Source organism: Rutilus rutilus, assembly GCF_951802725.1.
Source record: "Rutilus rutilus genome assembly, chromosome: 8".
Classification (NCBI taxonomy): domain Eukaryota; kingdom Metazoa; phylum Chordata; class Actinopteri; order Cypriniformes; family Leuciscidae; genus Rutilus; species Rutilus rutilus.
The window spans coordinates 20,175,085-20,200,075 of NC_140222.1; the positions used below are offsets into that span (position 1 = coordinate 20,175,085).

The following is a 24,991-nucleotide window of genomic DNA, read 5'->3' on the forward strand; positions in this document are numbered from 1 at the left end:
CATGTCCGTAACTGGGCAGACAGAAAGTTCACAGACGACCTCTGGCCGTGACAAGAGGGCTCAAAGACAGCTGATTCTGCTGCTAGACCTGTCTTGTTATCGTGTTCTGTCACAACACAGGTCAGAGAAGATGAAGAGCGGGGGATCTATTTATAGAATCTATTTATAGTGCAAAGAATGTGTCAGCTTTTAAAACAAAGACAACACAGAACAAAGAGAGAACCAAACTGAGGGTTAAAATACACAGGATAATGAGAACTGAACAATAACTGAACAGGTGAACATAAGGGGATTAAATTAAAATTTAGGAACCATGGCTGTGTCCGAAAACTTAGGCTGCTGACTTGTTGCCTCGCTGACTTTGCAGGCAACATTTGAGCACGAAGGCACCTCACGAAACTGATTTCTGAGGCAGAGTAATGGTTTAATGATCTATTCTACAACAAAATAGAGCGATCTTTGGTGAAAACTAAGCGAATATTTAGCAATTTCTCCCTAAAAATGTCAAAAACTTACATTTACACACAAACTGACCACAAACTGCAACTTTCAGACGCTATCTTTATTTTTTAGCTTAACTGTCACAAAATGGAAAGCACAGAAATGTGGGATATCGAATTCAGCAAAGGATTTATGCTGTCTTCAAAAATCGATCAGATGAAGGTTTCTCAGGAGACAGGCAGTAAAACTGACATTAGATTATGACAGGTCTTGATGCCTTCCTAACTTGGAATAAGTCCTCCAAAGGCAGCATTTTTAAGATTTCAGACGCAGCCCATGAAAATCAAGGACACAAGAACTAAACAGGAAAAGGGACCGTGACAATGTTCAGGTACGACCGCAAGTTTACCAAGTTTACGACAGCAAGTGTTATTCTTCACAAAACCGAAATAGTTGAAGTTCACACCAATTTTTCCATGTTTTACTGTTTCTTTCCTCATACTCTGTCCTGCATTGTGGTTTCTCTGAAGCTGTGATCTGATTGGTCATCTCTGCTCTGGTGCTCATTGTGAATAAAATAATCAAACGAGTCACAGATATTTTCCCATACCTTCACTTTTATTTTATCTTCACTTTGGTCCACTGAGTCAGCTTTATAAAAAGAGATTGTTCGAGCCTCGTCCTTCACTCACAGATTTGTTTAAATTCAAATATGGTTTCCCCCTGGATAAGGTCTGTGAAACTTCCCTTTATGCATCTCTCTGACATTACTGTAACACAAAAAGGACTTTGTTCACTTGTGTGTGATGTTCATTTGAGCTGAAATTTTAGATGCTCCAGGGAACACCCTTCCCCCACAGATCATCTGTACTGTGTACACAGACGACAGGTGGGCCAGGTGTTGTGATGTGTTCTATTTTATTAACAAAAAAAGGGAAGAAGAAAAAGAGGTGGGTTGTGCCAATGGAGTGCTAACAAAATGATAACCGAGTCATTCTCTAAACTTGTCGTGTCCCTGAAAATCGCATGAAAAATATTTCAAATATTCAAATAAAACCCCAAAGGCATCATTCTATAATCTGTTTTTAAAAATGGTTTGACTATTTATTTTTCATCTATTTTTCTCCAGTATATGTATTTACGTAGGAGTACAGACTAGAGGGAGGAAAATCTGCTGGGATTGTTTGTTTTGTTTTTGTTTTTAATATTGGGAAAACATTAACCGGATTGATTCAGTCAAGTGCTAATGGAAAAGAGGAGTCTGGGTTGTGAAGATCATCTCCTCGGTGGGGCGCAGTAAATGGCTGCGTCCGAAATCATGCATTAAATTATCAAAAAATAATAAAAGCGAAGGCTAATTATTTTTCGGACTGAAACTATGTAGACAGTTATTTTCTGGCAAAAGCATTTGGCACATATTCAATGTGTAAAATTACTCAGTATATGTATCCAAATGCAGTCGAATAGTTTAATGTATTATTTGGTGTATAACAGCGGCTTCCCGAAGAGGAGGAGATTCACTCATCAAACGGCCAGTTGAAGTATAAGCCCACAATCATTTGAGAATGGCTTCTCGTCAGAGAGACAGCGCCTTTTGATGTAGATTTTTTTTTTTTCTGCGGTTTTCAGACCTAGATTGTTTTCAGACATGATGTGTTTCATGCTTCCAGACTGCTTGGAATATTAACAAATATGATGGTTCACCAATTTGTCTGTATTTGTCTGCTTTTGGGTGGTAAGTTATATGGCTTCAATTCTTGTAGTAACCTACTTATACCGTGCAAACAGGAATGCTTTGGGACACTGTGTTGTGTTGCCTCTTTGTTAAAATAATGCAGTGTGAATTAAAAGTGCCTCAACTTCACTGAATTATGATTTGAAAGAAAAACTTTGATCCTGAAACATTAAAGGACCAGTTCACTAAAAAAATGGCTTTAATGACACAATGGAATCTTCCATATATTATCAAGTGTAATTTACAATATTTTGAAATAATAATAATAATAATAATAATAATATTTTAAAAAATATATAGAACTTGGGATATTTGATCAATTTAAAGTGGTTTTACCCCAAAATGTACATTTTAATAATTTACTTTCTGACCTGTGTGTGGAACACAGAAGAAGGTATAGGCTATTCTGTAGTTTCCTGCTTCTTTACATTCAGCAACAGTGATTCATACAACACCAAAGAGAATAAATATTTAACAATGAGAGTGTAATCATGACAGAATATAGCCTAAATGTTCGGGTCAACAATGCCTGATTTCTAATGTAACATTAAATAGTTAATATTTCAGTTGAACTAATAAAAAATTTATATTGAATAAGTAAAAATTGCTTTGAATATAAACGTTTGTCAACTGCATAAATGTAAATGTTTAAACAAACATTTCAAGTTAATTTAAATGAAAAAAAACCCTGTTTCTCTGATTAATATTATTATTATTATTATTATTTTTCTGTTGTTCACGTAATGATGTTCTTCTGCGAACACAAGTTATTCTGAAGAAAACAAAAAAACAATGGCTTTCACTTATTGAAAAAGAAAACACAGAATAACTTTATTGTGCTTCACTGATTAAAGTCAATCATACAGGTTTGGAACGACATGAGAGTGAATAAATTATGACAGAATCGTTATTATTTTTGGGTGAACTGTCCCTTTAAGTGATCTTATTAGTCTGGTGCTGCTCGATGTTAACTTGCATCAGTTTAAAGAATATATTTATTGCCTTTTATTATGATAGGAAAGTATAGTATCAAGAAAGTTCGACGACCCTGGACTTGAACTCGGGTTGCCCAAAGCTAAAAAAAATATTGTCAGGGTACTGACAACTAGGCTATTGAGACTAGTAACTTCCTTCAATTTGATAAATATTAGAACCTTATTGTGTAAGAAACATAGGGGGAACGGAATCCGACGGCAAATAGTTCAGCTGTCGAAATCCGTTCCCCCACTCCCATTATGAGAGGTGTTGATGTAATGACTTAAAAAATGCTGGTTCTATTTTGTGTGTGGATGGAGCTTAAACCAGTAATTTCAGAATGAAGTTTGCTCTACCTTTCGTGTTGTTTTACCGTACAAATTCTTACACCGTGTCTACACACAACAGCTAAATGCTGTCTACACTTAATGCAACAAAGCGATCGTTACATAGCATGATGTCTATTTGTTCTCTGTGTCAGAAATAACGAAAGTGCTCAGAGTGCGCCAGAAATAGAACTAGACATCAGTTTACTGGCAGGGGGTTGTCGTGTCATGCATCCAGTGTAAAAAAATCAATCGGGCCTATTTTAAAGGGCATTGGCTTTTGTCTGTATTAGGATTAAGACATTATAATGGAGTTTAATTTTCTGTCTTCAAATAAACAAAATAAATCTGAGGTGATAATCTGTGACTATGTTGTGCTGACTCTTTTCTTCCAGGTGTGTCTGGTGTTTATACAGATGAAACTGAGACGATATCAGTGATGGAGGGAGAAACTGTCGCTTTACACACAGATGTTACTGAAATACAGAGAGATGATCTGATACTGTGGATATTTAGACTTCAAAATTCAGAGACTCGTATCGCTGAAATCTATAAACAGATCATCTCTATATATGATAGTGGTAATAATGAGAGATTCAGAGGCAGATTAAAGATAGATGAGAAGACAGGATCTCTGACCATCACAAACATCAACACATTACACTCTGGACTTTATAAACTGATCATCAATGAAGGGGTCAAACACAGGAGTTTCAATATTGCTGTCTATGGTGAGTGTAATGGCAATTTTGAGAAGTTAATATCAAACAGCATCAGAGGTGTAAGAAAACTTTCACGAGACAAAACTGTAATAAAGAGAAAAGGTTTATTTCAATGAGGTTTCCATTCACAAAAGCCGCAGCCACCCAGCTTTGAAATAGAATACCTAACAGACATAATAAAACATACAGATCTTATACAGTTTCTTGGCAAAAACTCCTCCTTCCAGGTTTCTTGTAAATTTCCAGAAAGATACCCCCTATCTCCTGCTGGTTCGGACTGGTTTCTACCCCCCTGGCACAGGTCACACTGTTCTTTGTCCCTGAGACACCCAAAGGCCTTCATCTACGACCTAAATTGCCTCTCGCTTCCCTGTCCCTCCTCAGCTGCTAGAAAACCTCACAGAAACATATGATTAAACAGTTTGGAAACGAATGATAATAAGAAATGCTGAATTTTCCAAAACAATTCCTCCTCTTTATCATTCTCTGATAAACGTATTAAAGGAAAATTTACCCTTGTCTTCTAATTTTCTCAAAATCATTACATCATTACATTTCAAGAACAGAATTGATTCAAGTCTTTACATCACAGTTATACTCTTCATGTCTGACTTTTATATACCTGATCATTTACTTGAACCTTCATTAAAATTTAGAATGAAAAAAGCTTAGGCTGTTTTTTTTCAGGATAGGCCCCCTATGTTATAGCAAGCAAGTAAAGGTTTATTCTGAAACCGGGCTAGATGAATAAGCACTGTTATTGCATCCCCGACACTATAGATCGGACCCTCAGTCACCTCAGTATAAACAAGAAATAGTATAGATCACATTAGTATGGAAAAAACATATCAATTCATAAAAAAAGATGCAAAGAAATAGTATACATAAAAATCCCTCAGCTCAAACCCTTCCACTTGTACGTCACCTCGTAACACGGATGACCGCTGGTTTTAACCTTCTAAACACATCATCATTCTTACAATGGAAAAAGAAATAAAAATAATGAAAACAATAATAATAATAAAAACAGTGAATAGAACAGTCAATCATTGACATCAAACCCTAAACAATCAAAGTTTAGTAAATCCCTTTCCCGGTCCCAGGAAGGCAAACAAAAAGAAAGAAAACACATTTAACTCATGTCTGTCACTGTAATCAGGAATATTAAAACAACATGATACCCCCAACATTTTACAACTCCACATTTCTTTGAAGTCAAAGCTTCAGAGCACAGCTGCTTACAGCGTTTGCTCTCCTCTTTTCACTGTTTGTTTCAGGACTCTTCACAAAAGTATAAGAATTTGTACTACATGTCATCAATTTCATTAAAACTGTGTTGAAACAGTATTCCTCTATCAAGTGGTTAGTCTGCAGATTCAACTTAATGTTATCAATATTTTCTCAGTCCCACTTATCTCTGCTGTTTCACAAAAAACAAAATATCATATTACTCATCTCTCAATCCCTAAATCACACAGGCTCAGTTAACAGCTTTTAGCTGACATTGAATGAGAGAGACTCTTAGGCATTTAGGACTGGCACACTGTACTCTCATAAACTTCTAAAATCAAACTTTATCTTCCACTTAAACTTTTAACTCTAGCCCAGCAGTAAGGCATCTTTGCCAGAATTTACATCTATTTTCAAATAAACATAATTTTTATATTTGTCTTTTGCCCACATCAGGGAATTTAGACATTACAAATTTCCTCTCAGATCGTGTCTCTGTCGCACTGGACGTCTCAGCCACAGCACACACCAGATTCCGATAAGCAAACTGTCTCAGCCAATCACAAGCTTATCTTTTGAAAGCAAAACATCAGCTCCTAGTTCTTTCATGGTCAACTATTCCTCCACGTTCAAAACATTAACAAGCTGTTTGTTTAATCAGATGCCTTTCTACATATTTCACATTTAGCAACTATTAATCCAGTAATACTGCTTCTACTTATTTGATCACATTTCATCTCAATTTTAGTTGTCAAGTTCTCAATTACTTCAATGTATTTTCCTAGGAGTTTATCAATCTGCAATTAGGATTCACACTAACTTTTGAGGCTGCCCTCTCAGAGCTTGTGATACATTCTAATACATTCTATATCATCTAAAACCTTATCAAAGCATTTCATTCTCATATTTTCATCCTTTTAGTTACCGGTACTTTTAAAATATTTTGCAACTCATTTGTTGGAGTCATCTGTAATTTTACATCAACCTGTATTCATCAATTCACTAGCTCTTTCCTTCAAAAGGATTCCCTTAAGACTTAAATCTTTCAACCTTCTTTTAACCCTTATTTACTTGCACGTTCTTTTCACTTACTTTAGCACTGCGTTCACATTCCTAGTTCTTTCTCAGACGAAAACTTTAACATCGTCATTTAAATACTGTTCTACTTTCAAACCCACATTAATACACTTTCACGTTATCACTTTCTTTTCTGAGTGTCCATTTACAATTACGGGCTAAATGGCCCTGCTGACCACAATTAAAACACTCTCTTTGCCTATAGTTTGATCATTGAGCTTTCAAACAGCTCCAACTTACTGCACACCCTTGAAGCGGTGTGTCCCCATCAGGAATGTAAACAGAGCCACTGATAAGCAGTTCTCTGTATTCTTTTACAGTCCACCAGTGTGGATTCAATCACAACAGCCAAAAGCATAATCTTCATCATTATTATTGGCAGCACATTCATTTCCATAAGTTGTAAAGAAAATCATCCAACATATTCTAAGGGGTTTTCACTAAACATTTCCTTTGTTAACTCCAACCACCTTGTTTGGCAGATACACAGAAGTTCCCACATTCATTAAAGCTGGATAACAGCACCCTGACCAGTCCTTTTTGCAAACGGTGATATGATATTACCACAAACCCAAACTGCCGCCGGTGAACTTTGATACGGTTTATCGAATGGACACTTAAAGTTGATTTCTTCGTGGTTGGTTTTAATTCTGCAGTCTGACCACCCAGTTTTCAATTGTCTCGGTCTGACCTTTGCTTGTCCCCTCGTCTCTCATCCAGGCCAGCTCCTCTCCAGAGGCCCGTTCGATCTCGGGTGGCCCTGGCAGCACGATAGGTTTCGCCGTTGTTGTTTGTCGTCGGGGTTCCTCCTCCTGTTGCGGTCCTAGCCACCGTTTCGCCCTCCAGCTCTTTCTCCTGAGGTCTCGAATCACCACGTAATCACCCGGTCTGATTTTGTGCAGGAACGTCTCTGCTACTTTGCCCCTGGTATTTCTTTCACCTGCACAGAACTGTTAGATCACAAACACAACATCTCTTTGCAGTAATTCAACATTTCATTCTCACACACATCTGTTGATGGAAGCCTCCTTCTTTCCCCCGTTATACCCATGAATGGTGGTCTACCAAAGAGGATTTCAAATGGGCTCAAATTTGTTTTTGACTCTCTTTTTCATTCGTTCACCCACGAGAGTCCTGTTTCTTCACAGCATTTTGCCAATTTGTTCTTTACCGTCTGGTTTTCACGCTCAACAGCGCCCCCGCTGGCAGCGTCTTAGGCACAGTGTGTTCCATCGTGACCACATATCCACGACTATATACCAAACAATATTTCTGTTTTCCACACGGGGTTAGTTCAATGAAATCAATCATTAAATATTCAAATGGCCCCCCTGGGGCTGGCTGACTTGCCAGTGGTGTTTTAATGCCCCGTGCAATGTTATATGCGGTGCAAATCACAAATCTTTATCTTTTGCAAAAATTCTCAGCATATATTGTGAAACCTTTGGTAAACCACAATTCTCTCATTTGCATAATCATCCCCTCTTTTAATGCATGGTCCCACCATCAACAAGGCTGCAGCCTGCCGTCTTCCATTTGTTTTTCTCAGCTCCTGTGGAAAAAGACTGCATGCTCTGTAAACAAGGAGAAATGTCATTGTTAAGGTTATTGTCAAGTTGTACGCAAGTGGCGCCAATGGTATCAGCTCCAGTTTGGGTTTGTTGCCGCTGCCTTCGCAGCCATATCAGCTCTGGCGTTGCCTGTTGATACGAAACTTTTATCATTAATATGCGCTGCGCATTTACAAATCGCAATCTTGTCTGGCAGCATAACGGCCTCCAAAAGGTCAGATACTAACGTAGCGTTCAGTATTGGTCGTCCGTCTGACTTTAAAAATTTTCTGTGCTTCCACAGAGCACCAAAGTCATGCGTGACCCCAAAAGCATAACGCGAGTCTGTGTAAATCGTTACACACTTGTCAGTCATCAGTTTACATGCTTCAGTCAAAGCGACTAGTTCAGCTGCCTGTGCAGAGTAATGACATGGTAATTTGCCAGATCTTACAGTTTCAAATTCAGTCGTCACCGCATAACCTACGTTATTCTGTCCTGTTTGTGGATTCTTCGATGCAGATCCATCCACAAAAAGGACATTGTCACAATTATCAAGCGGAACGTCCAACAAATCTGGACGCGGTGTGCACACCTTTTAACAGTGACATTTGGCATGTCAAACTAAATTTTATGATACCTCAATCGAGCTGTAGACAAATGTGACGTTCTCTGCTCCTGCAAAATCAAAGACACCAAATGTGAGACCCCTAAAGTCAGATCAGCATAGCCTACAAACTCTCTTTAGGCCATTGAGGGCCAGTTCAGCTACCACCACCGCCCGGAGACAGTGTGGCAATCCCGCTGCCACGGGGTCGAGTTTTGTTGAAAATAGGCTACGTGTCTCATCGGTCACCATGCGTCTACAGGAGAACAGAAGTCATAAGGTCATGCTTTTCATCAACCATCTAAACAATGGATGGTCTACAACCAGAAGGCCTAACAATCGAGATATCTCATTGTGCTTTCATGTTATCAAATGCTGTCTCAGCTTCACTTGTCCAAACAAGTCTGTCACATGACTTCAACCCTTTCCCTGTTGTCAGGGCTCGTAAAGGCTGTTCTAAAATGGCATAATTGGGAATGAATGTACGACAGTAAGCACACATCCCCAAAAATGACAGCAACTGTTTTTTGTTACAGGCTTTGGGGCTTCTTTTATGCCCTGCACCCTTTTCTGTGACAATGTTTTGCTGTTTGGTTTGATAACATGCCCCAGGAAGGTCACTTCCTGTTTCACAAACTGCAGCTTTGAAAGGCTGACCTGGTGCCCCTCCCTTTCAAGATGCTTCAGGAGAGTCACAGTGTCAGCCCTGCAAATAGACTCACTTTCTGAACAGATCAAAAGGTCATCAACATAAGAAACGAGTTCGGTTAATTTCGGTTCTAACTTGTGAACCATCACAAGGCCTAATTACACCCTCTTTCAATAGAGCATCAAACACCGGTTTTATGCCCTCTATTGCTTCACGTTTCAGGGAATACTGTGCCTTACATGGTCTGAAATCAGATTTTGGTGTGATTACAACTGGCTCACATCCTTTTATCAGCCCCACATCATATTTGTTTTTTTTCACACAAGTTTGGTGATATTTGTGCCAAAGAAATATCAATTTCTGAGGCAGAAATATCCCCCTCTCCCTGTCCTGTCACATTTTCCCAATAGCAGTCACATTTCTCTGAACCCCCAACCTCAAAGTCACATTTTGATTTAAATGCCCCCATACTCTGACTCTCTGCTGTGTGTGTGTCAACTCTCACCCAGTCTGTGGCCGATAGACACTCTCTCACAAAAAGGCCTGCATCTCTCCACTGCTGGCTTATGGCCTTGGAGACAGATATGTGGCAGGCAGTGTTCTCTGTCATTTAGATAACAAACTTTCTGACTGTCACACTGCAGCCAATGCGCACACACACTTTCTGTCCAGAAAATCTGGTCAAATTTCACACTTTCATTCTTCACAGAATTAAACCACATCTTTTCAAAGTCTGAATCTCGCTCTGTTACGACATGTGATGTACAATGCATTTTGTCATTTGTCATAAACTTGTCATTTGTCCCAGTATTGACTGGGTCTGTACGATCTTTTGCCAATTTCAAAATCTTTTCTGCCCAATCAATATCTGTTACCTGCCAGACACAAGCCCACTTCGGCTCAAATTTAGAACAAGTAATTTGTGGTGCCTCCTCAATGCTAATTCCATAAGAATCAGCACAGAGGGACAAATTTAATTTACACTTTCCCGTAGAAAACATGGTAAATCACATGGTCGTAACGTGGACAGACTTATACCAGAATCGACCAAAAATTCAATAATTACCCCCTTGACTAATAACGGGTAAATTGGCATTTCAGGAAACCCTGTACTTTTGTACAATCTCATACATTCGTCATTCACAACACTGCTCAAAGTATCAGTCATTGCTTTGCTCAAAGTTTCATCAGACACACAAAAAGATTTGCAAGCAGTTTTTTCATTGCAGACAGCAGAAAGAAGATCAGTGTATGTGTTTGTGTGTGCGTCGTGTGTGTGTGTGTTAGTAAAAATATTTTCACTTCCCTTTGCTGTAGCCAGAGATTGGCCAGAACCGGACTCTTTCCGTCCCGCTCTCCAGCCCCCTCGGTTCAATCCGACTTCATGGTGGGACACGCGCTGCTCCAGTGTCCATCTTCTTGCACACTCTATATTTTGTACAGTCTCGGAGCGAGTGGGCATTTGTGGCACAAACATAACAGCTCCATTTTCCTCCAGCAGCTCTTCCTTTCTGTCCTTTTCGACCAGCAGGGTTTGAACGGGAAGATGCAGGTTTGTTGGGTTGTTTAGGTTGTCGTTGTTGCATAACCACCATTGTGAGGGGTTTTTTCTTCTCCTTTCTGTCCTGTTCAGCGTGAGTAGCGTGCCGCAGCGTTGCACTCAAACGCCCGTGTAACTGTGCATGAAACTGCGCTGTTAGTCTGTGTGCCACTCGCTCTGCGGCCTCTGCCCCCTCTCGCGCTTCTCTTGCATCTGTCTCTTTCTGCGCTGCTCTTTGGGCTGCCTCTGCCAGTTCAATTTGTGCTCGTGCTTCTGCAAGTCGTGCTTCTTGGGCTGTTCTCGGGGCTGGTGGAAAGCGGTCCAGATCGAGATCCAGCCTGAGGGCCCGGTATCTCTGCTACTGGGTAGTGAGCTGTATTGTAGGCAGGCGGCGGAGCCGTTGCCACCTCAGTCACATGTGGAAAAGCACATACATTCGGTTCATTAGTAGCATTCTGTTCCAGTGGAACTGTTTTTACGCACACAACATTCTCAACATTACATGCCAATTCTTTTTGTATTTGCTCTCGTTCTCGCCTGTCAGCCTCTTCTACCCAACACATTATAGTCGGTTCACAGTTCTTACACACATGTTTGACACACACACAGCAGCTACTCTGTTTTCCCTCGTTCTTTTCTACTGACTCTTTTACTACATTTAGTCTTATTTTACTCAAGGTCCCCGCTTCGGGAAAATCGTGATATTTGATCAGTTTCTGTATGTCAACCATACATTTACCACCATAATTATTTCTCATTTGACAGAAAATTGGTGTATAAAAATGATCTAATTTACTGTTAGATGACCCCATTTTTGGCTGAATTTCCCTTCTGGATTTCACTTTCGACACGTGTCTTGCAGTATCTGTCAAACGTCTTCAACAGACCCGATCTTATTTCACCCAAAATCGGTCGGGTTTCAGCAAATATGCTGTGCTCTTGTAATTATGTTTTACTCAAAATCTTCTATTCACCTAATCAATCCGGCGTGGCTCTTCCGTCCACTCTTGCAAGACTTCTTCGGGTTACAGAGACTTCGAGCAAAACTAATTAACCAGCACCTGTGATTATCTGAATCACCAGTGGTACCCCTGTCCACTAACGAGCTAAGTGTGGCAGAAACCGGTCTGAATCTGTCAGATCAGTTTCTCCCTCAAAAATTGTGATTCCCTAAATCACCTCTCGCCCGTACCAAAAGGAAAAACTCAGCCAACATGGTTCACGTTCACACACAATTATCAAATCACACTTAACATCAATAAAACAGTTCTGCCGTTTCTTACCCAGAGATGCTTTCTCTTTTCTGTAATTGCCGCGGATTCTTTCTGATCCTGGTGGGAGTTCCTCCCCTGGTTCTGAACGCCGGAATTGGCTCTCTCTCCCTTAACCTGTTGAGTCACTATCTCAAACAGTCGGGGTATGAGACGGCTGCCTGATGCCGCCGGGATTGTACACTTCCGTCAAAATCCGTTCTTCAGGACCAGGAGAAGAAGATCCGCACAGGACCCCACTCTGACACCAAGTTGTAATGGCAATTTTGAGAAGTTAATATCAAACAGCATCAGAGGTGTAAGAAAACTTTCACGAGACAAAACTGTAATAAAGAGAAAAGGTTTATTTCAATGAGGTTTCCATTCACAAAAGCCGCAGCCACCCAGCTTTGAAATAGAATACCTAACAGACATAATAAAACATACAGATCTTATACAGTTTCTTGGCAAAAACTCCTCCTTCCAGGTTTCTTGTAAATTTCCAGAAAGATACCCCCTATCTCCTGCTGGTTCGGACTGGTTTCTACCCCCCTGGCACAGGTCACACTGTTCTTTGTCCCTGAGACACCCAAAGGCCTTCATCTACGACCTAAATTGCCTCTCGCTTCCCTGTCCCTCCTCAGCTGCTAGAAAACCTCACAGAAACATATGATTAAACAGTTTGGAAACGAATGATAATAAGAAATGCTGAATTTTCCAAAACAGTGAGTAAACTGAATAAGTTAAAAGGTTTAATTTTAAATCAAATGCAAATCTGACCATCTGGATGTGCACTTTTATTGATTATTGGTCTATGATGATTGAAGATCTTTACACATGTCAATATCAGTAATTGATTGTTCCTGAAAGATGTTTTTCTTCATGTTTTTTTAAGGTATGCTGACAGTTCCTGTCATTATCAGATACTCTTCATCATCGTCCTCATCATCAAATTGTTCACTGGTGTGTTCAGTGTTGAATGTGACTCTCTCCTGGTACAAAGGAATCAGTGTATTGTCCAGCATCAGTGTGTCTGATCTCAGCATCAGTCTCTCTCTACCTCTGGAGATTCAGTGTCTGGATGATTCATACAGCTGTGTGATTAACAATACCATCAGAAACCTGACTCAACATCTGAACAACATCACGCAACTCTGCCAACCATGTGAAGGTATGTCAGTATTAGGGGGTTTTCACACTGGGCACATTCACTGTCCATTATTTTAGATTCCATTTAAGCATTTTACATGCATGTGCTGTTTAGTCCATTTGAGAGGGTTTGCCAGAACATATTTTGAAGGTTATGTTCTTATCTATAATTTATATAAATTAATTTGAATATAATTTTTGTTTTGTAGAAAACCTGATACAGCAAGTGAGTATTGATAGATGGTTGAGTGTGTTCATCAAACAGACGAGAATTTGCTCTTTTGTTTTATAAAGTAAGCATTTTTAAAGTGCATAATGTATAGCATCCCAGCTAACAAAATATTAATATTTGATATATTCCAGGAGAACATTTTGAGAATATTTTTGAAGCATCCATTTTGTACTCTATCAATGTTAATGTTGACCTTCTTGGGATATTACAAAATAAACATTCAAATGTTATAATATTTGTGAGTAACTAACAGTTAGGAGAATGCAGTACTAACATTACGGAACCGTTCTAATCACTGCAATAAAACATGGATATTTTAAAAATAAATTAATAATAATAATAATTATTATTATAAATAAATAAATACATTTGTAATCTGGGAAATAGTGCATATTTGATTTGGAGGAGAACATGAGCAACATTTTATTCATTTTTTCATTACAGAATTTTTTTTTTTATCCTGTTAATTACAAATAATGTACAGATTCATTGATTATCAAAATAACTCTCATTCACTAAGATATGTTTCCCATCAGATCTGCTGTTTTCATCTTTGTTGAGACTCTTACAGTAGATTAATGACTGTGTGTGTTTATCATTGTAGAATCCAGCCGAACTCCAGTTCTCCTTGTATCGCTGTTGTTGCTGCTGTTGCTGGTCACAGTTTTAGTCGCGTTGTTCTTCTGTCGGTGCAGGAAATACACACAAGCAAAACAAGACGGCAAGTATTACACACAACACGAAAATTTATATTTTATTGAAAAAGTAATTCACAGAAATGCCAACAAAGCCTGTAACCACTGTTTCAGTAGGCTATAATAAATGTTTTTGGAAACAGCTCAGTCTAATGAAGAAGAAGTTGATTATACTGATGCAACATTCATTAAACACAGATCTCCGGATACGGTAAGATACGATTGTTATTCTCTGCACTAAATCTCTTATGAAAGCTTGCTAAGCTAGTACAGTTTATTTGTTTGTCTAGTTGTTTTTACATGCATGATGTTGCATAATTAAACACTCACACATCATTCACAATTTCAAAATAATCTGTAAATCCGTTCATAATGGGCTTGCTTGTTTTCTTTTGTGAATTGAGTAATGAAATCATTAAAGTGCATTTCATTACAGGAGGCTGATGGACGGGTCAGACGGTGTATTCAGAAGTTATTTTGAGAAGATGATCATCCAGACTGTATTATTATAGATCCGTTTATTACTGGACATATCATGTTCAGGTTTATGTCAGTATGTAGCAAAAGCTCAAAACCTAAAAAAGTTAAAGCACAAATGCAATGATTGTAACACTGTTTGCTACAGATTACTGAATTTCAGAATTTCATTTTAAAACAATTTCTAAAAGAATTTAATCTTTATTGAGAAAGAGCACATGTCTGTAGAACACACAACCGTTAAAAGGATATGCCACTTATTTCAGGGATTTTCAGGGATTCATACACATGTAAAATGAGATGAAATGTGTTCAGTGCTGTGTGTGTGTTAATGACTCCCTCTGCTGACTGTTTGAGAGACTTACAGGAATCAATATCTTATATCGAGATAGCCAACATGTGATCATATTTCTGAATGTGACGTGCAATGCATAATCATATGAAGTTTTTTTTTATTTTTCTGAAGAAAGGTGTCGTAATGTAAAACAGTAGTTAATGACAATTTTTTGCAACTGCTGTCAGTATTATTTATGTTTGTATAATGTGGTCATTAATGGACACCAGATCAATGTGAGTTTTAGCTCAAGTGTTGTTAGCAGATTTGTTCTGTTATACTTGATATTTTAGGCTGTGGGAGTGGCAATCGTCTATTTTATGAAGAAACTTTATTAAGTATTCTCTCTCTGAACTAATTATATTTGTCTATTTATGCCAAAGTAAGCCTCAGATGTATGTTGACCAGGTGAACACGGTGAAATTAAATACATAAAAACTGATTCATGGAAACTTGATATTCTGTTGAATATTAATTGACATTGAGGTTGAAGCTGCGTTTCACAGTATGTGGACTTTATGTCAAGTACTTAATAAAGCCTACTGCCAAATGTTTCTATTGTAATCATTATGGATCACAACTTGTAATAATTGCTTCAATGAGCTCAAATTAATACATGATGTTAGCTAAACACATGATCTCTATTGTTATAGAAGTGTTCATTTCTGAAATATGGACATTACTTGGACACAGTCACCTCTGATAATAGATCACTCACTCTATAACAGATCACAAAACATGTATTTTCTGTAAAACTGATTTGATATGTATTGTGAAAAGCACTTTACAAATAAATTTGGACATTTTTTTATTTGTAAGTGAGAAATGGAGAAGAACATTAGAAAAAATCTGAAATATTCTGCAGTGTCCGAATGGTTGATTTTTCTAGCCTTGTTAAATGTGTCAGTTGTCAGTTTCGGAAATTGAATCAGTAAGTTCAATTAGAATATCAAGACACGATTGTTACCAATCAAATGAAATCAGTATTAACAAAACCTCTGTTCTGCAGAGGTACAGAAGCTGCATCTGATATGGAGTTAGATGTTTGTTTAATGAGGATTAAAGGTATGAATTTACACTGGAATAAACAACTGCGTCAATAATATTATTGTTTTAAATATACAATTTTGAACATAAAAATATGAAGTGATGATGAATTCTATAATGGGGACGGTTACCAAGAGTCTCAACAGGACAAAAAAAAAGGCAGCTCATAAAAATAGAAAGTAAGATTTCACCAAGGAATCATAAACCATTGTAAATATGTCAAGTGTGACCCAGTCTCAGTGTTGAATGAGTTTAATCAGTGTGCTAATGGCTCCTGCTGACTGTTTGAGGAATCCATGTGTTAATGGGTTTGACTGGTTATAATGTTTAAATCAGTCCTGACAACGATATGAATTTAAAATCACTACAATAATGAATGCTTCATTCCAAGAAGGACATGTGAAAGTGACACATTTATTCATATTCATTCAAGTTATTATTTTTCTTAAGAATAATGTTTATTGCATTGTATGTGAGTATAATGACAATAAAGGCTTTCTATTCTATTCTATTCTATTCTATTCTATTCTATTCTATTCTATTCTATTCTATTCTAACAGGAGTAACCTGTGGGTTGGACATGTCCCCACCACTTTTTGAAACCTCTCGCGGCAAGTTTTTCTGCAATTGTTATTGTACATATCACTGTATGTGAAGCCACTATAGAATTCAATGTTGAAATCTGTTGAGAACTTGTCACATCCAATAACTCATTTCCACCAGCAGAGGTCAGTGTCACATCAGTAATGAATGACCATCAGGCTTCAAATGTCTTTGGACGTTCAGACTTGCTCTCTGAGCTCAATATAGGGGAGAGCAAGGCTTATTTATTTATTTTTTTACCACATTAATTTCCCTCATGTCTAATACAATTTTGTTTTTGCTTCATTAATACATACTTTTTTTTCTTGATTTACCCCGAAAGAATGAAAGTGAAATGTGACAACATGCCCCATATACTGATCACAAACATGACCATTTGACAGCTTAAAATTCTGATCTAATTCAAAAAAATATATAGCCGACAAACTAAAATATTTTGTCAATTTTGTACTATTATTAACTTTTTCATATAAAATACTAACAGTTTTTAATAATTAAAAATAACAAGTTTTTGAGTTTGACAATGAACACACCAGCAAACACGGATATACAACATAGTGCAAAACATAATAATAATGAATAATTTCTGAACATTGACTCTCAATCTTTATTCACCTTTTCTCTTGGTTTTTCAATAGAATTAATAAAATAATAGAATAGCAGTAATTTAGCAATAACAATTCTAATAGGGAACATAATATTGTAACGCAGTGTGACAACATGCCCCAACAGCACAACTGGGATATAAACCCTGCTGTCTTCTGCCAGTTAGATCAGCATTAAAAAACTGTTAAAACTGTTAAATAACAGATATAAGATTAAAATAATATCAGATTTGTCTCATTGTATAAAAACACTAAAAACTGAGATGAAAAATTTACTTCAGTAAGAAATTTACTTTTGCTATGATTAAATAAGTGAAGTTCTCAAACTTAATTTCGTGAGGAGTGAACCCATCTAATCTCTCAATGAACTGCAGATCATATAAGCAGCCGCTCATCTTGCTCTGGCATCAGCTGTTAGCGTCCCTCCTCCTCCCCAGCTCCATCATAATTCAGGCATCTTGCTGCCATACTCCTCATCCCAGCATTAGTAGTCACTGAGAGGTTTATCTGAGCTGGAGTCGAAGCTGCTTCCTCAAGCCTCTCCACTTCAGACAGCAAGCTAAATCTAACCTTATTATCTTAAAAAGTATAAATAAACTTGTGAAATGTTCACTGATTTCTTGCAAAGATTTGTTTAAATGGTTGACATTTTAGTTGTAACATTTCCGAGATTATCTTGACAACAGACTTGATTGCGAATTAATTACTAATTGATATTAAAATGTAAATGTATCAAAGCAAATAGTAGCCTAATCAGACACTATTCACAGTGTTCATCATCATCATCAGAGTCCAGATGTTCACTGGTGTGTTCAGTGTTGAATGTGAGTGATGTGACTCTCTCCTGGTACAAAGGAATCAGTGTATTGTCCAGCATCAGTGTGTCTGATCTCAGCATCAGTCTCTCTCTACCTCTGGAGGTGGAATATCAGGATAACAACACCTACAGCTGTCTCCTCTTTGTCTGTTCTTGATTTTCCCAGATGGTAAAAAAAAAAAACTATTTTTATTAGTAATGGCAAAAGTTTATAAATATAAATATAGAGATATAAAGAGTTATAAAGAGTCAATTCATGACAATTGTTCATTTTTATATTGATCTATATCCATTTTAAAATATATTTTAAAACAACATTAATTACCTCTGTCAAACAGGATTGTCACATTTTTTCACAATTAAAAATGATATTTTATTAAGAACGTTTGGGAGGAGCACAGAGGCGGAGCAGGAGACCAAGATGGAGCCAGCAAGGCTAAAGCACAGTGAGTTTAGGGATGATCTTAGTAACAGGAGGCATAGAGAGTTCAGGGATGGCTTTAGCGGGCATGACGGGACACAGCGAGTCTGAAGGTGGACTCCATGTCCGTAACTGGGCAGACAGAAAGTTCACAGACGACCTCTGGCTGTGACAAGAGGGCTCAAAGACAGCCGATTCTGCTGATAGACCTGTCTTGTTATCGTGTTCTGTTACAACACAGGTCAGAGAAGATGAAGAGCGGGGATCTATTTATAGAATCTATTTATAGTGCAAAGAATGTGTCAGCTTTTAAAACAAAGACAACACAGAACAAAGAGAAAACCAAACTGCGGTTAAAATACACAAGATAATGAGAACTGAACAATAACTGAACAGGTGAACATAAGGGGATTAAATTAGAAATTAGGAACCATGGCTGTGTCCGAAAACTTAGGCCGCTGACTTGTTGCCTCGCTGACTTTGCAGGCAGCATTTGAGCACGAAGGCACCTCACGAAACTGATTTCTGAGGCAGAGTAATGGTTTAATGATCTATTCTACAACAAAATAGAGCGATCTTTGGTGAAAACTAAGCGAATATTTAGCAATTTCTCCCTAAAAATGTCAAAAACTTACATTTACACACAAACTGACCACAAACTGCAACTTTCAGACGCTATCTTTATTTTTTAGCTTAACTGTCACAAAATGGAAAGCACAGAAATGTGGGATATCGAATTCAGCAAAGGATTTATGCTGTCTTCAAAAATCGATCAGATGAAGGTTTCTCAGGAGACAGGCAGTAAAACTGACATTAGATTATGACAGGTCTTGATGCCTTCCTAACTTGGAATACAACCTCCAAAGGCAGCATTTTTAAGATTTCAGACGCAGCCCATGAAAATCAAGGACACAAGAACTAAACAGGAAAAGGGACCGTGACAATGTTCAGGTACGACCGCAAGTTTACCAAGTTTACGACAGCAAGTGTTATTCTTCACAAAACCGAAATAGTAATTTTTCCATGTTTTACTGTTTCTTTCCTCATACTCTGTCCTGCATTGTGGTTTCTCTGAAGCTGTGATCTGATTGGTCATCTCTGCTCTGGTGGGCGTGGCTACAGTTGCTGTGCTGGTTTATGACATCAGATCTGGAGGTACTCTGAGTTCAGGAAGACAGGACACCAGGGGGCGATGTTTTCAAATCTAATCACATTAAAGATGTGCTTATAATTTAACTCTTTAGTTGACACCGAGGTGTACAATATCTTTCAGAACTATTTAGTTTGTTTGTTTTGGTTTTCTCTGTCCGTCTCTGTTGTGACCTGCTTGAGCAACTCTATATGTCTCATATAATCCTGCAAATAAACATATATGTTCTGCCATCATGCTCCACCCGCCTCCACCTTCATGTCCATTTTATTAGCAATTCATTCAAGGTGGGAATTTAAAGCTTGAGGTAAGACTCTTGCTGAACTGCCTGAACAGCAAGTTAATTATGTTTTCCTATTATCTCAGTAATGGATGACACTAAAATGTAAGCTCATCAAATAAAATTAAGAACAGTGAGAGGTGTGTAAATATGAATTATTGAAATAAAGCGTTTCTGCCCCCCTGTGGTCCATTATTGGTCACTTCCTATCACATGATCAAAAATTGATAGTTGCTTTTCTTTGAGCTTTTACCAGCTGTTTGTTTTGGAGAGAGGGTGAGTAGGTGTGACGCCTACTTTCTATATTTTGTACATTGAAAAGAGTTTGTTTTGACTCAATAAATGATATGAGTGAATACACAACATCCCCTTTGTCATTGTGAATAAAATAATCAAACGAGTCACAGATATTTTCCCATACCTTCACTTTTATTTTATCTTCACTTTGGTCCACTGAGTCAGCTTTATACAAAGAGATCGTTCGAGCCTCGTCCTTCCCTCACTGATTTGTTTAAATTCAAATATGGTTCTCCCTGGATAAGGTGTGTGAAACTTCCCTTTATGCATCTCTCTGACATTAACACAAAAAGGACTTTGTACTCTTGTGTGTGATGTTCATTTGAGCTGAAATTTTAGATGCTCCAGGGAACACCCTTCCCCCACAGATCATCTGCACTGTGTACACAGACGACAGGTGGGCCAGGTGTTGTGATGTGTTCTATTTTATTAACAAAAAAAGGGAAGAAGAAAAATAGGTGGGTTGTGCCAATGGAGTGCTAACCAAATGATAGTCATTCTCTAAACTTGTCGTGTCCCTGAAAATCTCATGAAAAATATTTTCAATATTCAAATAAAACCCCCAAAGGCTTTCTATAATCTGTTTTTAAAAATGGTTTGACTATTTATTTTTCATCTATTTTTCTCCATTATCTGTATTTATTTAGGAGTAAAGACTAGAGGGAGGAAAAATCAGCTGGGATTTTTTGTTTTGTTTTTGTTTTTAATATTGGGAAAACATCAACCGGTTTCAGTCAAGTGCTAATGGAAAAGAGGAGTCTGGGTTAGGAAGATCATCTCTTCAGTGGGGCGCAGTAACTGCGTCCGAAATCACATATTTCCCATAGTAGGCGAAAAACAGTAGGCTATTTCTTCTGGTGAGATTCTGGAGTATGTATACAGTGGATACTTTAGGATCCCTTGAGGCGACGGGAGATCATTTATGAATGGCAGTGACAAAACTGAGGTTTAATGGTGTCACTTTTTGAGTCTGTTTGTTCATGCTTAGGGTTTATTTGCTCCGTTCTGTTCTCTGTTTCTAGATTATTTTTCGGTTCATGTTTGTTGTATTCCAGTTACCTGTTGTTCATCCATTATCTCGTATGTCAGCTGTGTCTCATCTCTTTGATTGTGTATTTAAGCTCAGTGTTTGGTTCAGTTTGGTGTCTGTTATTGCTGCGTTTAACCGGTTGTTCTGTTCACGTTTTGGAATTTATGAGAAACCTGAGTATTTTGGTTAGTTTGATTTTGTTTTCAATAAACACTGCTGTACTTGGATCCAGTTTCATCCTTCCTCGAAACCGACAGTGACAGTATTCACATGATAATGACAACATGGTGAATGTGGTGCATCCACTCCTACTTTATATAACATACCTTTTTTTTAGTGCTCACAAATAAATTATTCAATCTACTCAAGAGAGTATGCGATTTTGGACGCAGCCACTGTGAATGTTCAGGAAAACCTCTCTGTGATGGTGTTCACAAGGCTCTGATAACTCTCCAACCACACCCTTTCACCTGGTACAACACTTCTACATTTGCATTTCATATAGTTTTCAGTCACATGACTGGCGCGGAGACCTGGAGGCCAAACGATCCCTAAAACTGCAGCACAGGCCTGTCAATTTTACATCTCATAAGAAGAAAAACAAAGATAGTTTTGGGCACTTGTGATCTATATTCAGCACACACTGCAGTATTTCAATCACTAATAACAGCGGGACATTCTAACATGCTTAAGTACATTCAGGCAGCAGAGGAAGTATGAACACAATGTGCCAAATGCCATTTTCTTTATAATGGTTTTCTATAGAGAAACATTTAACGAGAATGTGTTGCATTTATATTCTGGTTCTTAATATAGTATAAATAGAGTATACATACTGAATTCGGTCTTTTAAAGCAACACCATGTACCTTTTGCTCTCGGGGTCCCCCTACAGTTGGGAAACAGTATTGTCTTCTACTACTGTCGTAAAATCTGTCATGGTTACACCATGTGCATTTGTTGACAAGCCGATACCCCCGAACTCTGAGTTTTCACGTCTTGGGCAGACTGCCTGCGTTGCGTGTGAAATGTCTTCATCCCAGGTACAGTGGCATATATTTCAGCATGTCATATGTGTAAAGGAGGTGTCGGGAAGGAGACCCAAACTTGTGACCTCTGAGAAGGACTGTACTTAGGGTTGATACAAAATCTTCAATCTCCCCAGGTTGTCCGGTCAGAACAATAATGATGACGAATTTAACACTCTCATGCCACTCTTTAATGAAACAGTTTGATATAGACAATGTGAGATTTTGCCACAGCTGGAGCAGATCCTCGGGAAGATGAGGATCGTCCCAGTCCCGTTTCTTTCCCCAGAGGCTCTGCACCAGGATTTTGGCCCGAGTGGTGTAGGGAATGAGCAGCCCTAGAGGGTCATATTGTTGAGCTAGGACTCGGTAAATGTTGCGCATTCTGGGCTCAGATTGCTTTGTGTGGTGAAGGCGATAGGTGAGAGTATCTGTTCTGCAGTGCCAGTGCAGCCCGAGGGTCCGTTCTGGGGGATCTGCACCCTCCATTGATAGCCACAGATCTCTGCTCTCAGATTTGAGTTCAGGTGGCAGATGACTGATGATGTCTGGAACGTTGGTGGCCCATTGACGCAGCTCAAAGCCACCTGATTGAAGCAGAGTCTGAAGTTTGCGGATGAGCTGCTTTGCTTCTGAGATGGATGAGAAGCTTTGAAGAAGATTGTCCACATAAAAATAGTTCTCCACTGAAAGCCGAGTATCTTCATCAAGGCTGCTGTGGTCAATGACGTGCTTTTGGAGGGCAAAGGTCGCGCAGCAGGGACTGCAGGTGGTGCCGAAAGGGAGCACCTGCCACTGGTAGATGTCAGGCTTGTTGCTGCGGTTCATGTCCCTCCAGAGGAAGCGGAGGAAGGGCTGATCCTCAGACAGGAGGCGGACCTGATGAAACATGCCCTTAATGTCGCTGCTCACCGCAGTGGGATATTGCCTGAAATGGAGCAGGACACCGAGGAGACTGGAACCTAGGGTTGGCCCTGGAAGTAGATGTTCATTCAGGCTGGTGTTTTGGAAGGTGAATGAGCAGTTGAAGACGATGCGGTCTTTGCCATTGTGATGGACCATGTGATGTGGGATATACCATAATTGGCTGCTCTGGTCTTCAGGTGATGTGAGCTTCTTTATGTAACCCGAATCCACCAGTTTCTTGATTTCTTGGCTGTATGATGCAGCCTTGACTGGGTCTTTGGCGAGATGACTCTCTGTGCCTCGTAGGTGACTCAGGACAGCTTCCTTTGGGGCACTGAGAGGAGGAAGACCTTCCTTCCAGAGCAGTGGGGTGGCGTATCTCTGCACGTTGTCAATGTTAACTCTGACTGTCTTCTCCTCCAGCAGTTTGATGGCCGCCTTATCCTGTTTTGACCTGGTGATGAGCTTTTCGTTACGATAGGGAAGAATGTCCATCTCCCATAATCTGGACACGTGACTGAGAAGGTCAGTAGAGGAAGTGGGAGTGTTAATAAGGAGACACTGGGGGGTGGAGGTCTGGTGCAGCAGGACTTTGGCAGGACCTTGCAGAGTCCAGCCGAGACGAGTTTTCAATGCTGCGGGGCCCCCTGGTGGACCTAGGTGCACAGGCTCAACTGGAGAGAGAAGATGGGGGTAGTCTGAGCCAATGAGGAGAAGTGGCTGCGCTTGGCTGATTGAATGTAGCGGGAGGCCTCTGAGATGACGATACGTTTTCCATAGGGCCTCGACAGGATGAGAATGCTTGGAAAGGCCAAGCTCTGCCGCAGTGAAGGCTTTGTGGATGCAAAATTGTTTCTGAGGATGGGCAGATGAGGATATGGAGAATGACACTGACTTTCCTGAAACAGTCTTCACATCTTGACGGATAGTTCTGAGCGCCAAGTCCTCACTCTGTCCCTTGAGATGTAGCTCTTGAGCGGCACTGTGAAGCAAGATGGTGCGTTCAGAGCCATCATCGAGGATGGCATAAGTCTCTAGTCTGTGTTTGCCATTGTGGAGAAGAACTTTGACCATCTTCAGCAATACACAGCTGCCCCTGAGGTCTGGATCGAGGTAGTAGGTAGCTGGTTGTCCAGTCGCTGCGGTTGGATGGGCTGATTTGGTTGCGGGAGTGTTTACCTCATGCAGTATATCAAGGTGTGTCTGATTACACTGCTGACACTTAGCCTTGAGATAGCATTGAGCAGCAAGGTGATTTCTGCCACATCTCCAGCAGCGCTTGCCAGTTTTGATCCATGACACTCTCTGATCAGTGGAAAACTTCTTAAACTCTGGACACTGATTGAAGTAATGTTGAATGTCATCACAAAAGGGGCAATACTTCTTAGGTTTCTCAAGTTTAGCGCTGACGTGAGGTCGAACTTGTGACGAAGACTCAGGTGACTTAGGAGAAGGATCAGAGCCGAGCAAAACTGTGGTAGGGCGTGCACTGGACTTCTGCAACTTGGGCTTGAAGCCCTTCTGGTGTTCGTCTCGTGGAGACCGTGAATGGTAAGGTTGATAGTCCTCATCCTGAACACGGACCTCGTATTCAAGCCAATTAGAGAAGTGCACCAAGGTAGGTATCGGAGTGCGGATGGGGTCTATGTAACGCTTGAATTGTGCTCTGAGTTCATGCGGCAACTTGGACAGAAGTCGTGAGGTGTGTGACCCGCAATCCAGCTCAGTCTTGCCCTCCTTGCCCAGTTAATCTAACATACCGACCAGAGCTCTGACTTTGAGGCCGAAGAGGCGAAAACTTCGACTGTCCCCACTTCTG

At 39.3% G+C, this 24,991-nt stretch overlaps 1 protein-coding gene across 2 annotated transcripts; it reads left to right on the forward strand.

Moving 5' to 3' along the window:
• Positions 1-1,959: 1,959 nt before the first annotated feature.
• Positions 1,960-15,805, forward strand: LOC311296002 (SLAM family member 9-like). Of its 2 annotated transcripts, none has more exons than XR_014628454.1 (6): positions 1,960-2,176; positions 3,873-4,208; positions 12,998-13,281; positions 14,088-14,204; positions 14,322-14,389; positions 14,615-15,537. XR_014628454.1 is itself a non-coding variant. In XM_084417631.1 (6 exons), the coding sequence occupies exons 1-6, from the start codon at positions 2,134-2,136 to the stop codon at positions 14,657-14,659; spliced, it is 885 nt and encodes a 294-aa protein (XP_084273757.1). In that variant the 5' UTR covers positions 1,960-2,133; the 3' UTR covers positions 14,660-15,805. The 2 variants fall into 2 exon arrangements, 1 of the variants encoding a protein (XP_084273757.1); XM_084417631.1 differs by having other exon boundaries at positions 12,998-13,273; positions 14,615-15,805.
• Positions 15,806-24,991: the final 9,186 nt, after the last annotated feature.